This window comes from Oxyura jamaicensis, chromosome 3 (genome assembly GCF_011077185.1).
Source record: "Oxyura jamaicensis isolate SHBP4307 breed ruddy duck chromosome 3, BPBGC_Ojam_1.0, whole genome shotgun sequence".
NCBI classification, from domain to species: Eukaryota; Metazoa; Chordata; class Aves; order Anseriformes; family Anatidae; genus Oxyura; species Oxyura jamaicensis.
Genome location: NC_048895.1, coordinates 32,916,846 through 32,932,947, shown reverse-complemented (window position 1 = coordinate 32,932,947; position 16,102 = coordinate 32,916,846). Strand labels below are relative to the sequence as shown.

General features: G+C 36.7%; 1 protein-coding gene across 9 annotated transcripts in view; it reads left to right on the top strand.

Moving 5' to 3' along the window:
- EML4 (EMAP like 4) overlaps window positions 1-16,102 on the top strand; it is a 157,267-nt gene that overhangs the window by 89,855 nt on the left and 51,310 nt on the right. For 7 of the 9 annotated variants that reach the window (XM_035320630.1, XM_035320627.1, XM_035320631.1 and 4 more), the window contains exons 3-5: window positions 6,212-6,341; window positions 11,734-11,907; window positions 14,018-14,146. In XM_035320630.1, the coding sequence (XP_035176521.1) occupies window positions 6,212-6,341; window positions 11,734-11,907; window positions 14,018-14,146 (433 nt within the window). The remainder of the gene's footprint in view (window positions 1-6,211; window positions 6,342-11,733; window positions 11,908-14,017; window positions 14,147-16,102) is intronic. The other 2 variants (XM_035320633.1, XM_035320632.1) reach the window with 1 other exon arrangement.

The window sequence follows — 16,102 nt, the reverse complement described above, 5'->3', positions numbered from 1 at the left end:
ACTTCCCCCTTTTTTTTTTCCATCTTCTCCTTTTCTTCTGCCTTCTGTAATCGTTCTTACTATTCTTGATGTTCTTCAGCTATTCAGAGAAGTTGAATCAAGAGAGTGTTAATGAACGAAAGGGCATTAGCAAGCTAAACCAAGTTGAGGAAAGAAAAGTGAAGAGGAAATTAGATTATTATTATTATTATTTTTTTAATTCTGTTACCTGATAATCCTGTTCATTGATAAAAATTCTCAAAGCAACTTTAGAAGAGTGCTTTTCAGTTGTGGTGATCAGTAGTATCCTTACTCATTTTCCATAGTCTTCTTACAATTTTGGACATGCTTTTGTGCATTCGTGTGCTTTTTAAGAAGTGTGGACAAATTCTCCTAAGCTACTGCTCTACTATTCTCCACGATGCTTCCCAAGCTAAGAATTGCAATCTTAGAGTAGCTAAATGATGCAGTTAGCTTTTTCAGAATAAAATCTGCCTTGTTGTTTATAACACTTGAGTAGCTTTTTCATCGCTGTTTTCCAGAGAGCATCAAATTGTTTCAGAATACCATAGTTAAATTTTTATTTCTTCTGCTTGGATACAGCTCACTTGGAATGGGTTGAGGAAGTAGATGGTGACTTTGGAAAAGTGTATCAAAATAATAAGATGGTAGGGAGAGAGGAGGAAAAGGTCTGTGCCGTTTTAATAAGCTGTTGGCTCTCTCAAACTGAGGAAGTTTTCAGTTTCCCGAGGTAGTAGTTTTTAAAATTCCTGCCCAAAGAGCCAAGTGTCAGAGCAGCAGCAAGACTCTCCTGGACTTTGGGGAATGTAACACCTGAAAGATTAGTTTTTGTCTAGAAGGATCAGTTACACTTAGAAATGTATGCCTTGACAGCTTCAGTCACTAGCTTTAAAAATGTGTACGAAATATATAAATAAATAATTAATCTTAACATTGTAATTAATCTAACTATTGAGAGAGATTTGCTTGCATCTGAAGATAACTTAGACACTAGTATATGTCCTCAAACTGTTTCACATTAACATGCCTCTATTTAGATTGCACTTTTCCTTTTAATGGGAAAAGGGAGATAATGTTTGTTTTCAGTTGAGATTTATGAAATTGGGCTTCAATTAAAAAAAAAAATAAAAAGTATCTGAAACTTTTTCAGGTAGATGTAATTGTTTTAAGAATACTAAAGTTTGTCAAAACTTAATTTTGTTTTAAAATTGGATTATTAGCAAGATGAAGCCATAGGTAGTAAAGGAAGCTGGTTTATTTTTTTCCTGATTCATATCATTCATTACCGGAGAAGTGGTATCTCACCTTGACCTGTAGCTTTTGCTCCTGGGAGAGAAGAACAGAACATTTCTTCTGCTTTTAGAAGTCTCAGTCAGAATTTGACTTCTACAGTGTAAGTGAACTAAATGAATAAACCTAAGCACCGAAGAAATTGTTCCCTGCCCTTCAGAATACAGCACTCTTCACAAATGGAGCTTTAGTGCTCCCAAGCCGTTTCTTTGCCAGTCTTCCATCAGTTGAGTGACTTGACATTCTTTGAAACTTTGGAAACAAAGAAGAGACTACAGCTGCTTTGGTACAATGTCTTGTAACATCTTGAAGTTTAGGATTTGTCATACTTTCAAGTTTGGTTTTGATGGTTTTCTTTTACGAAGGAAGTGCAGATAAAACCTTATGTTCTGCTGCACTTAGAACTATTTAGGTCTGTTTTTCTGTGGCTCACCTGTGTGGGTTGTCTGATGACTAATAGTGTGGTTGAGCAAATACTGTACATTTATTTGGTATGAGTACTAAACTGTGCTTCTGTTCTTCAAGTCGTCAGACTTATTTGCACAAAACCCCTATATATATAATCTGTTTGAGATATCTAGATATCTTTTCCAAGTTTGCTGAAAATAAAGTATCATGAGATTGTGGAAGGGCTTTATCATATGCCTTTTTTTTTTTTTTAATCTTATTAAAAAAAAAATAATCTTTTTTTTTTTCTTATAAAGAATTTGTGTTGTTGTTGTTGTTTTAAATCTATTTGGATGAAGTGTAAAGAGAAAGTATTTTAACATACTTGCACTTAGTTGAAATTGAAACTATCCTAAAAAGTGAAATAAGAGTTTGGTGTTTCTTTGGAAGGAAGGCGGTTTGCCTGTCAGGATCAGCAAATACAAAGATACTCAGCAAATCATTGTTTCAGTTAACACAAGGAAAGGCAATAATAAAGTGTAACTGGCTTGGAGAAGAGAACTGAATCACTAACTTCAGCTGTAGTATGTTATATGTATGTTTAGAAAGAAAAGTTATCATGAGACATGTATTTTCAAAACTTACCGCTGTCTCGTACAGCTGTACCTCAGTTTTCCCCCAGTTAGCTAGTCGAGGCTGATAAAGGGTTGGAAACAGATTCTTGGTTTGTTGTGGTCTGTGTTTTCTAATCCTACTTATCTTTCTTTCACACACTTGTATACTTGACAGATGTTAACAAAATGCTTCTTTGAACTCAAGGGATAATATTTTGTGAAAATTATCAGAACAGAGATGAATCTACTATCCATAAAAGACATTTTTACCACTTTGATCTCTGACAATTTGGCTTTAATCCTGCTTACCACGCGCTGGCTTTCATTGTACGTTCAGTTTATGTCTGGCTTTTGTTCCAAACCAGCAGATAAAGCTGAGTGCTGTTCAGCCTGAAAAATTTCAGACTATTTATGCTAGTAAGAGACATACAACATGATATTGGCAGAGACATGCAATCTGAATGGTGGGACAACTCAGTTGTTCATTGACGTGGAATCTGTGTTCTCCTGAGCTGCTTCGTTATTTCACTTTTTGAAGCCACACCGCTTTGCTGAAAGAAAAGCTATCTTTGCCATGAAGAAACAGCTTGTGATGCTATTAATTTTCAAACTGATTTGACTGCAGAGATCCCCTGGTTAAAAGTCATGAGGAGGACTGTATGGTTTGGAGCAGCTTCCCCAGGGCTCTGACCCTGACTGAAAACAGCCTGGTGCTGTCTGAACCCATGGGGAGCCAGGTGCTCTGCCGTCTGGGGCTTGCATGGGGCTTAAAGTGTCCCTTCCTCCTTCTCCACCACAGCTTAAAAATTTAAACATATTTTGTTGACAAGTAATTAGATATTTACTTGATATTTTTTCCCTTTTAAAAATAGGTTTTCTGATGGCCTTTTTTAGAATACCATGTTGCAATATAATACATAGAGTCTGGAAGGGGGCTTATTTCTTAAGGGTGTTGAGTATTTTTTTTTGTGTGTGTATATTTTTTGTTTGCTCATTTTTATGTTTCATTGTGCATTGTGTGGCACACTGAACTTTGACTGACGAAGATTTTATCATGGTTCTAAGAGAGGCTGATATATTTTTGACACTTGAAAAAAAAATCTGCCCATTCATTTTTTCCCCAGATTTTGTTGTTTTGGTCTGTGTGCATATTTTGTTCCATATTTTGTTCCAGTTTTCAAGAAATTAACAACTGTGTAAATCTCAGTTATGGTAATCATTAGTTTTTTTACAAAAATCATTTTTATTTTCATTTAAGAATTTTCATCTCAAACTTAATTTTGCATGCACTTGTTGAAATAATGAGGTATTCTGCAGATCTACCATCAAAATCCCCTTCTCAAAAAGCACGTAACTCAGTTGCCTTGTTGCCTTATGAACTTTTTTCCTCCCCTAATTATTGCATTCATCATTGCATGCAGTAGAGCACATTCTTGTCATGAGCATGCAATGATGTGCAGTTTTACTCATGATCAATTTTGTCCTTGCATGCAAGATGGAACCAGCACTTTCCCTACTTAGCTGGGCAATCCTAGAAACTGTCTGTGAACAAAACATCAGTGTGCTTATTGCTTAAGAAAAATGAGCTTTTTTTTTTTTTTTTTTTTTCTCAGTCTTAGTAAGTTTCTGTACTTTGTTGGAAGTATTGCTGTTCTTTACATTTTTCTCTGAATGCTTTTCCAGCAGTCCTGAGAATTGCTGCTATTATTATATCTCCCGATTCATGTTTCTGGAAAGCTGCGCTAGTGCTGGTTGGAGAGGCATTGATCTATTACGATGAGCAGACAGAGATGTTAAGGTCATATGCAGTTCAAGAGTGAATCATAGGCCTTGATATTATGCATCTCCACAAAGAAGATGATTTACTTTGTCACTGAAAATAAAAGAAGTTAATTTATAGGTTTCTAATGCTAAAAGTGCTTTTTAAGCTCACAAGCTTTTGTTCTTGCATTAAAGTTACAGAAAGGGGTAAAACTCTGAGTTTTTGTGGTTTTGTACATTACATTAGCCTTTAAAATATATATTTCAAATATGTCTACCATACATAAAATTATTTCTAAGAAGTACAGGTTGGAAGGAATCAAGCAAAGCTGATTTGTGCCGAATTTAGGAAAAACAACCATGATCTTTGCAGCGTTTCTGCACTTAAGTGTGTCTTTACTTTGTTTGGATCTCCTTTAGTCTCATTTCTGCCTTGGATATTCCACATGTTCCTTTTGGCACTTCTGATATGAATTTCAGATGGTCACATGCTGCTCAGTATGTTTGAAGCAGGATGCATGTCAGCCCTTTTCTGCATTCATCCAAATAGCTCTGAAATCTAATATTCCCTTGACAGATCTCTTGTATGTAAAACGCTTGTTTAAAATAAGAATTAGTTTGTCTCTCAGCCTGCCTGATAGAACTGCAATTTGACAAATTGACCAAATGCTGGTATGGTTTTAATAATGCATCCGCATGAGTTTGCCCTCAGTGCACAGAGTTGCTTTTTTACTAGTCACTTTTAATCTTCAATGTGCGGCCTCATGCCTTATCTATTTCTCACTATTCCAAGCCTGCCATGAACATAGACGTGTAATTTTCCTGTCAGTCGTGTCCTTCATGCTTGTTGCTGAAGTCTGAGTGACTGGACATCACGAGCCCCTGCGATGCAGTAGCAATTTGCTGCTTATGCAATGGAGATGTGACACAGAGATGGGGTCAAAAGTGAGCACTGATCTTTGGATGCTTAATGTGAGAGTAGCCCAGATTTCTTTTCCGTGCGTGTAATGCTTCAGAGGGGAAAGCTCAGAACTTGGAGGGAGGAGGGGACAAAACACTTTTCTGTATATGACCTTAAAAATAAGACAGGTACCTGAAGAAAAAAAAAAAAAAAAGGAGAGAGGGGGACAATAATAGAAAGTAATGAAATGTCAGGTTTAGGTAAAATGCCTGTTACTTATTTCACTGACGGTCTGGGGCAGAGGAAGGTCTAGGAGCCAATTGCCAGGCTAACGTTCAGCTCTTTAAATAGAAGAGCCTTCGCTCCCCCCTCTTCCTTGCAGTCCCCTCCCACATTCACTGCATATTTTCAAACTTCTGCAATGAGTGAAGTGGGCATCTGACAAACAGCCTTCTTCACATACACAATCTTGATTCATCCCTGGAGGGAGTCTGCAACATTCACTGGAGAGGGCAGATGTTCAGTGGAGAAAGCTATATCGGAAATAATTTTACCATATTGCATATGCTCAAAAGTAGAGATCTTCTTAAGATGGGAATGGGCAGCTAAAAAACTGATTTTCTTTTTAATCCTTAGTATCACAACCCTTAGGGGTTAAATTAACCCTTAGGGGTTAATTTAAGGGATATTCCTCTAGGTGTAACTTAATAAGTCTCAGTAGAGAGAGGGCTTCTGTTTGCAACTTCTCTGAACTTCAGTGAAAATAATAAATTGAAAGCAACAAGCCTCATGTGGTATTATTTGTGAACTGTGATGGTTTTGAAAAGGAGTTGAAATAATCTGATCTGCTGTACTACAGCTGTCCAAGCTAACCAATTTACCAAGGCTAGCCATAACCTATAATTCTTCATGAGGATCACAGCTGGAAAGAGATGTGGCATGTCACTATTTGCTGGCAGTGTGGCAGTAGAGAGGCCAACTCTTATAAGAGCGTATTCTTGCCTTTCTAAGGGTCTCGGGTCTCCCTTGTCCAGCTGTCTAGGTTAAGTCTATCATGAAAGTATGTCACTGGATACCAGCTGGATTGTAGTCCTGAGCATTTCAACTTGCTTCTGTGGAATACCAGGTCCACCCCTGAGAGCTCATGTTTTTTTTTTTTGTTTTTTTTTTTTTTTTTTTTTTTTTTTGTTTGGGTTTTTTTTGTTGCAATTTTAAACCCTTGTGCTCTTTTTTTTTTTTTTTTTTTCCTTCTCTCTAGGTCAGCCAAGCCTCCGAGAAGCTATCTCGATGTCCTGTATAACCAACGGGAGTACGGGAAGCAGAAAAACAAGCCACAGTTCTTCTGTATCTGTTGCCAGAAAAGAAACTCTTTCATCTGCTGCAAAAAGGTACCGACTTGTTTCTAAGATTGAAATTATATTTTAAAAAGCAAAATGGAAAACAAACAACAATAAAAAGAAACAGAGCAAGGGTTTGTTTTTGCCTCTGCACAACCCACAGCAGAGCTCTCTGAGAAAAGAATAAGCAATGGAAATGTACTCTGTTGTTGGGCTGCTTAAAGCAGGGTTCTAAAAGGAATTCATAAATGAAGACTATTTCTAGTGTATACTGCCCAAATGCATTCTCACTAAAGGACAGAAGGGGCAAATGTATTTCCAATATGACTGGATTTTTTTTTTCCTTCTGGTATTCAACTGAATCTTTTTTCTCCTCCCCAAGGAAATTAAAGAACAAAACTGACTTCATTGTCCTGAGTGTAAATAGCAGGCAATAGCAAAATAGCTGTGAAACAATAGTGAGTTTTAAGATACAAGTTTACTTTTAAAATTTAAAATCTTAACCCAGAATACGCCTTATTCTTTGTAAAGTATGTGTGTATCAGATCTCAAATGTATAAAAATAACACTGATTAAATATTTGCAATTTAAGTTTGCTATGCACAAAGCAAAAACTTTTATTTTCCCTCCATGTAATGGTTTCAGCTGCATACAGCAAGCAAAGGGTTTCTGTAACTACTCCTTCTGTGGGTCTGTTAAATAGCCATCACATCGCTTATTTAATCAATAGTTTGCAATTATTTATATTTGTTGGGAGGAACAGGCTTCCAGGTATAGCCATGGGACAGGGAATGCTCTTAATGTATAATTGTGGTAAATTATGTGAACAACTTCTTGGCCTCTGTAGCGTACTCTGGTAACTCCAGTAGCTGTTTTATCTTCTAGTATGTATGTAAATACTTTGCTATAGAACAAGACAGGGAAATGTTATATTTCAGGGAATAAAAATGCTGCATGCAAATATAAGCTGTGTTAAGAACAAAACAGGAAAAGCTTTAGTTCCCTTTGGAATTTGAAAAGTAAGGGTAATACCCTGTTCTTCACTCTTCTCCCTCATGTAGCATTGTATATCTTCTTGTTGAATACTTATGTTTATTTTTCTACAATAAATTAGAAACCGATCACTGTATATCTACTAGCACAACAGGCACCAGGACAAAAGACATTCCTGCAGGAAGGTATTTGTTAGTTAGTACTTCTCCATTAATCTTATCCATGTGGCTCTTAGCACATTGATGAGAGCCAGTCCAGGTCCTGCAGTGTTCAGTTCGCATTTGTGCTGAATCGCCTTCCTGATTCATTGGCTGATACACGCTTGAGTACATAAGAAGAAGAGAGTGGAGTGGCCGGCATCCCTTTCATCTGAGTTAAGGTCTTTAGAAGGAGACCTGGATGGGTCAAAATAGGTAAACCTCAATGTGCAGAGAGCAACTCTTCCTGGGCCCCCAAACAAAGTGTCCAGATGGAGGGTTTTGTACTACCAGTGCAGCTAAAGATACATGACTGCCTTCTTCAAGGCTTGTTTCAGGAAGGTTTAAGTTATCTTCAGTTATCTGCTCAGCTGTTCTCCTATATTTCTGCAGTCTTCCAAAAAAAGTGTCTGGTATTTGGAAAAAAATAGGTTTGCCCTTTTATAAAAACACCATTTCAAGAAAGGTGAAAGGAAATGTAAGTTCTCGGGCTCTGAAGATGTGGGCTTTGGTGATTATTTTTTTTCTTTTATTTTTTTGCAAAAGCAAAACTGCTGAATACTAAATAGTGTTTGTGTTAGGAATCATAATTGAATTTCAATAGTCCCATGTTCTTAATAAAGTCAGGATAAACATGTCTGTTTCTAACACAGTTTGTCATGATGAAAAGGAGAGAGGAAAAAGGAGGGTGTCACCTGATTTTGGGACGCTTCACCTTGACTTGTCTAGGCTTTTTTTTCAGGATGGGGGTTCATCTGTTTATGTAGAACTACACTTGAGTAATGAAACAACCCCAAAGCCTGTCTATAGCTTTGCATGTTCTAAATATAGGTAGCCATACATCTAGTCACATATATCAGGAGTACTCCTTGTGTCCAAACTGTGGTTTTCTTGAAGTTTAGCGTCTTTGTTTTGTGCAGTCTTAATATTGCATGTTTCTGGGGCTCTGGTCTCTGTAAACTTGCTATATCTGAGATTTCATCCATGAATAAACAGTTTCATTTCCTAGACCGCTTAATCCTTGTTCTACCAACATGAACACCGTAAGATTATGGAGATGATCTTACAGGCGGTATCTTCACAACAGCGTTGTGTCTTGTTTCAACAAATGTATGCTAAAATTTCAGCTGTCACTTCAGGAGCACTAAAAACAGAGCCCAGTAACATCACTGTGAAAAAAAACAGATGATGTCCCATTGTCAGAGGTGAAGTCATGTATGTTTGGAAAATTTCATCCCTACAGTCTGGAACTGATGTGTGATAGAGGTACCGAAACACCTTTCAACAAAAAATATGTTGCACACCTTGTGTATCACTCGAGTTGGAAACGTGTTTTTACTTTGTACTGTACTCTGTCACAGAGACCTGTGATAATTTTCTTTAGGACTAAATATTTGCCTGAAAACAGCTTCTGGTAAGAATAGTCTTCGTATTTCAGAATGATGACCCTCCACAGTAGCTGCCAGTGTGTTGTGGTCCAAGGGATGAAACATTGGGCTAAGTGAAATTGGAGAATCTGGAAAATTAGGACGGTAATAGATCTCAAATACTCACATGTGGACTGAAGAAATGCCTCACCAAGCTGGGATTTGGAAAGAATTTCTGGATGCATTAAACGACTGCTTCCCAGAAAAACTAGTCTTTAGAAACCCACAAGAAAAAGGTACTGTCTTTGATTTGGTTTCAGTTGTTGCACAAGAGGTATTAGCTGTTCAAGAGGATTTAGTGGGAGAGCCACTCAGTAATACCAGTCATAATACGATTAAGCTGAATATTTTAACAGGAGATAGTAAACCAAATAAATTCAGCACACAGATATTCAATACCTAGACTGCCAGATATCTACATATTTTACTTTCAAATTAAAATGGCAGTCAAAAAAAAAAAAAAGCCTACTTGCCACCTGGTGCCAAATAAAAACATTGTATTGGAACCCCAGGTATGCCTTGTGCTGCAACTGAGCAAGCAGTGATCCAGTGGCACTCAAAGATGCAAAGCTAAGGAGGGAAAGTAATGGTAAATGGAAACGGACAGTCTATAGCTGACAAGTTCAATGAAGATATTGAAGAGATTCTCACATTGAACCTATAGGCTAGGAGGTGGATCAGATGAGCTGAGTGAGTTTGGGTAAGAACACAGAAAATATGAGACAAAACAGGTAATATGGTAATATGAAACAGGTTGGGTGATATGCTGCTGTCAGCAGATGGCATTCACCTGAGCTTGCTAGAGGAATAAAGAGTTGAATCTTAGAATCACTGGTGGTGGAGTTACTGTCCCTGGGGGTGTTCAAGGAAAGGTTGGATGAGGTGCTTAGCGACATGGTTTGGTGGGTGACATTGGTAGTAGGGGATGGTTGGACCAGATGATCTTGGAGGTCTTTTCCAACCCTTATGATTCTATACCGCTGTCTGAAACAGAACATAGAGCCTGCTGGACCATTGTTATAATCATGTAGGACCATTGTTTGTTGACTTGCAAATTGGAATTATTTAAGTGGAGTAATTATATTTGCGTGTTCTCTCTCCTCTTGTTTCCCTCATCGCTTTTCCTCTAATTAAACTATTTTGAAATCCCTGAACAGAGGGAAAGGGAAAATGGAGGGAAAAAATAAAAGAAGAAAAAAAAAATAGTTCTTTCCTAGTAGATGGAAGTCGTTGTGAGAAATGTTATGTTTATGAGAGTATGAATGCAAGTGTACCTCTCACAAAAAGAATAAAGAGTATCTTATTTTCTTTAGTAATAAGACATTCATTGAATTTATTTCTCTATATTGCATTTCTTGCCAGAGAATGGAGGAAAAAAAAAAAAAAAAGAAAAAGTGCCCTCTTGCCCTTTTGTAAGTGAAGTGTTCAGATTAAAAAAAACTCTGTTTCTAGTGAATGAGGGAATTCTGGCTATAAACTGTTAATCAAAACCTCACGGTTCTTCAAGCTGTATTCTCCATGATCACATATATGCCTTACACAAATGTGAATGCTCTGTTTTGCTTTCATCTTTCTGAAAGTGTGACATTGATGTATTGTATTGATGCGTTTAACTAGTTGATGTGGTTTACAGAAGAAAACCTAAATGATCCTTAAATGTTGGTGTTTCTTGTTATTTTTTGCAATTTATTTAAGCTGGTCTTCAGTGCTCCTTAAGCGGCATTTAGAAATATTGAAGTGTTGAGGGTTTTGTCTTAGTGGTGGATGACAGACTTTGAGTAACAAATGAAACAAGAGGGTCCTATGAGTGTTGTATTAAAATCAAGTCCCATTTTCATTCATTTATTTTGAATATTGATTCACTGTTTTTCACTTACAGTGTTTGGTGGAAAAAAGCAAATGGAAAAACAATTAAGATTATACAACGTTTGGGGGAGAAGTGATGTGAAGGAATAGAAATCTAAATACTTCCCTTCAGAAAGATATAGTTTATTTCTTTACTTTGCAGGTTATTTTGAACCTAAGAGAAAAATCCTTCTTTTCCTATTTTAGCTGGTGCTTGTACCTTGCTTTGTTTCATTGATAAATTTATCTTGGAAGAGTTGTTTTTTTTTTTAGTCTTTAAAAAAATATGTCATGTACTACAGAACTCTCTTGTCTTTCAGGTCCTGTTATGATTTGTGTGATTTGGTATATTGCAAAGCACTTTGTTTTATACAAGTATCTTTTACGTACTCTTTCTCTTTATGTAGTGGACCTTTGGTTAGATCCTTAATGAATGACATATATTTAAAGCCGTTTGAAATGTTAACCTAATAAATATAAGAAAATAAAGATGATTCTTAGCTCTTTTGTACTGATGGTGTTAAAGATGTGGCAAGATAGTCTAATTTTATTCAACTGCAGATCAAAATTGTGATGAATTTTCAGGAATGATTTCCTTTAAATTCTGCTGCATCATCTTGTGTCAGCTTTGAATGCTGTAACATCACCCAAGCATGAAGGACATACTGAAATGAAAGTTGTATTTAAATCAGTGTAAACTTAGTACATCTACGCAGTAAAAATAATTAAACCAATTTCTGTGCCTCCATCACTTTTTTTATTTTTGGAGCTTGTAAGTAAATCGTATTTAAAAGGTAGCCAAATCTTATTTAAAATGCTAACCTGAACAGAGTGAGTATACAGTTTTTTCTTAGTGATCATATATTTATAATGTTGTGACATGCTTCTCCCATCTTTTCATAGAGGGCATTTTCTCCCACCTTTTTAATTTATTTGCTTATTCTTTTTTTTTTTCTCCCTATGTTATACTTTATTTTACAGCGGTACAGAAAAAAAGAAGGAAAAACCTCCAGGACAGAAAGAAAAAAAAGAGGAATCTCACTCTAATGATCAAAATCCACAAACTCAAGCATCACCTTCTCCCCAGCCCTCCTCACAGACTCTCCAAACACACAGGCAAACTCAAGAAAGCAAGAGTTCTGCTCCAGCTAAAAGGTTTTCACAGTACAGAGATAGAAAATGATTGAAATGATACTGAGTACATATCTGACAACAAGTCATGTGAAATAGCTCTAATTTCATTATCAAGTTAATGTTTGATTTTTTGTGTGGAAGAAGATGCATTCGGAATGCATTGTAACAAATCAAATATCTACAAATGCACTTTTTATTTGAGTAAATTTTTAAGATTACAAGATTTTTCTCAGTGATTGAAATACTTATATGGTAAAGCTACTTTACCTCTAATCAGTCATTCAAAAATATGTAACAGTGATTCTGACTTGATCTTTTCTTAAAATACACTTCAAATGTTTTGTCTGAAGTAGCTGAATTGTGGAGTGTATTTTGCACAAGGCTGTTTACTATGTGTTGTAACAGCATTTATTAAATGCTAGTATTACTGCAACTCTACCTTTTTGGATGTTTTTCTTCTCACATTATTCTGTAATGTGACTGCAGTTTGGATTTATTTATTTATTTTCCAATTTATTTGCTTTTTCTTTTGCCCTCCACCCTGTTCAGTTCCTGCTAGATTGCAGGACACTTCGCTTTTATTCTAATTCTTCACACCTCTGACACCCAAATTATAGAACTGCTTGGCTTGGCTGAAGGTTGGAGCTTATTTAGGATTGCCTCTATGTTTCCGCTCATTTTAGTGGAAATTGGGCATTGATTTTTTTTTTTTTAATGGATTTTAAGATTTGAGTCATTATTTCTGGATTTAAAGACTGTCCAGATCACTTGGTGTGTTGTTTGTTTTTATTCTTTGGTGGTGGTGGGTGTTTTTTTTTTTGTTTGTTTTTCTTTGGTTTTTGGTTTTGTTTTTTGGTTCATGGTTACCCTATTGTTTAGGAAGGCATGACATTCTTTACTGTTTGTCATTTAGGAGACTCAAACTCTTAAATAAATGAAAATTACTCCTCTGAAATTTCCTGTAATTCACAAGATTGTTGTCTTGCATTGCTTGAATTTACAGTTCTAGTAAATATTTAAATTTCCACTTGACTGATGCATGTTATAACACTCCATAAAGGCTCTGTCTCCATGTCTTGCACAAACTCTACATTGTCTGAAGCTGAACTTGCGGCCTGTTCTTCTGCCCAGTATCTCACTGTAAAGGTGTTTGTCTGAAGTCTTGCATACTAATCTTTTGCAGTGTGGGGAAAAAAAATAAGTAAATGCTTTTGTAGAGTCTTAATGGTTTAATGTGATTTGATTAACGTGTTTGTCACAGGACCTTTTCCAGCCTCTTGAGGTGTTGTGGAGGTGAGCTTGCCGGTTATGAGGCTGCAGATCTTACTCCTGCAAAAAGCATTTCGGATGGGATGAAGTGTAACGCTGTTAGCAGGACAGATGCATACTAAGTCAGTTGGTTGAGTAATATGGCCTCAAAAACTTTTGAAAGTTTTCCCTGATTTAAGATGGGTATGAAACTAATGAACTAGAGACTGCAAAGCTTTTCAGGCTGCCATTAGTGTAAATTGGCTACAGTGAGATTGCTGAAAAACTACATCAGAATTCATGGATTTATTTGTCTATAACATTGGACAAAATCTAGCCTGCCTTATTCACGTGAGACGTTTGCAGACATTTTTCAAAAAGATTAAAGCAATAAATGTGATTTAGAAGAATTTATTTGAAAAAAAATATATTAAATCATACTCTGATAGAACTGTTCCACCACCGAAATTAGTGTTTTAAAGCTGATGAACAGTTAATCAGTGAAAAAAAAAAATCTACATTCTTTTTCTATTTCTTTAAAAAAACTTATTCTTTAAGGCTAATACATTATAGCCTCTTTTTTCCCTTTTGGTAATTTGTTAGCTTCATTTGTAATGAAGTATAGAGATTTTTTGTTCAAGCCTTTATGTAAGAGCATGTGAAAATGGAAAGGCATGGATAAAACATTTGGCAACTGTCTTGCTACATTGTTTTCATTCATCCCATTAGAACTTTTTGACTAATCTTTTTTTCCTGTTTCATGCTTCAGCTTGAAGGAAGACCTAGCTCTGCTTTTGTCTACTGCTGCTTGTCAGTTGAGTACCCATTCCAGTTATTGTTATCTTATTAATTTGTCATTCTAAAATATATTTTTTTCTTCTAGCATAAAGAGATCCTTGACTGCTGAAAAACCTCACAGTGCCTGGGAGGGCTCGGATGACAGTCGTAACAAGCTGCTGAGAGTAGCATCAACATCTAAATTAATATCGAAAGTGACAAAGAATGCAGACAAGTATGTATAGTTTGGTGCATAAAAGTGAGTGAACTTTAGAGTCAAAATATTGTGAAACTGCATAATTTCAGTGAACGTAAATAAGCATATGCAAAGACCACTTGCATCTTTGTTTTTGCCATGAGTAATTACTTGCATAATCTGTAAGTGTGGCACTCCAGCTGCCTGTGGAATCTTAAAATCATTACAAAATGTGAATGTGGGGTGTGAGTGTAAAAGTATTTTATTATTGCTTGTTTGTGTTAGCAGAATTGTGTGTTATGAATTATGATTTATGGCTTAATGCTACTGTTGTGAAGTTTCTGACCAGTCTTTTGGTGATTAAAAATTATTTGAAAATGCTGGTATATTTCCTTGAAATTAATCTACTGAAATTGACACGTATATTTCTAAAGTAGATTGTAATTGTAAAAAACATTTTTGATTTCAGAAAGGTCTCTCAAACAAACTGCTTAACAGATTTCTGCTTGAAGATTCTAGATGACAGGCAGGGATTTTCTTTTCAGCTTAATTTCCACTGTGCCGAGGTTTTCCTTCCATTACTTCTATCTTTCTAAAAGAGTTTAATTCTATTTGAATAATAAAGTGTTGTAATGTTTTTCTAGACCCACCTTACAGCTGTTGTCAATAATTTCTACAAGTGAGCTGATTTTGACACACTGACTGTGCACATGCTTGCTTTCCTGGGTGTCCCAGTGAACCCAAGTGTCACCAAACTTCATTGTAGAGCTGAAGAAATCAGCGATGTTTGGCTATTTCATTTAGCTCATTGATCAGGCATAGAGCACCATGTCTCCACAATATTAATGAGAAGGGTGTTATGTAGTTCTGGAGGAGTGAGCATGGAGAGTGCTAGGCCCCGTGCTAGGCCAACAGCTGCTGAGGTGAGACCAGGGCCTCCCCTGCCATGTTCTGCATGACCTGTCCTAAGTGAGCAGTGGGATGCTGCTCTCAACATAAAGTGTGCCTGGATCTCCAATATGTCATGTATGTCAAACCATCATGTATATAAATCAAATGATGTCAAACCATCATGTATATAAATCAAAATGACATTTTATGAGAGTAGTGATTGGTGGCAGTAGTTTGTCACTTATTAGCTGTTATATTATCTTTTCTCCACAGAGGGAAGTCCCATTTCCTCAAGCCTTCCACATAGGTGATGCTCTGTAGCCCTCTTGTGCTCTTCTTCAGCAGCAGGTTTTCTCAGTTTGTGGTCTCCAGCAGGGGCCTCACGAGGGAAGAAGAGCTCAGAGCAGTTACTTCTACATTTCTGTCAGCACAGACAAGAGTTTGCATTTTGCTCTAACTTCTCATTGTTGACCCCTGCTGTGACCCACTTTTTATCCTTAATGCTCGTTGCCACTTGGGCTTCCTGTTTCACATTTGCATGCTTGGTTTCCTTTTTGACTTTTGTTGAAATTGTGATCACTTTGTTGAAATTGTTGTGCTGGCTTTCAGGCTGAGCCCTCTCCTGTTTGCTGAGATCCTTCTGAGTTCTGAGTTTGCCCCAGAAGTGCTGCCAGCTTCTCCATCTGGATGTCCTTGCAGATCTCATATATCCCTTCATTAATCTTTAGATTGTCATTAATTGGTCCAAGGCAGGACTACCTGAAAGCCCCTTCCACTATGAAAAATAAAACTCTTCTGGCCGTTCTGATTAACTTCCATGATGGTGTCTGTAGTGCTCTCCTGAGCTTGCGTATAAGTCAAACATATACTTACTCAAGAGTGGTGCAAGTGCATTCCTTCTTCCCTAGGAATGGGAAGAACAAAAACATCGTAAAGTAATCTTGGGTGTGGATATCGGCACATTTACTAAAAGCTTTATGCCGAGCTTCAAGAGCTCTGCAGCACAGTCAAGTGCTGTGTGTGAGGGATTGTGGGTTGCATATTTTGCAAGTACTTCTTTTCCTTTTGTAATTGTTTTTCACTGTGGGAATTTAAAAGCCTTTT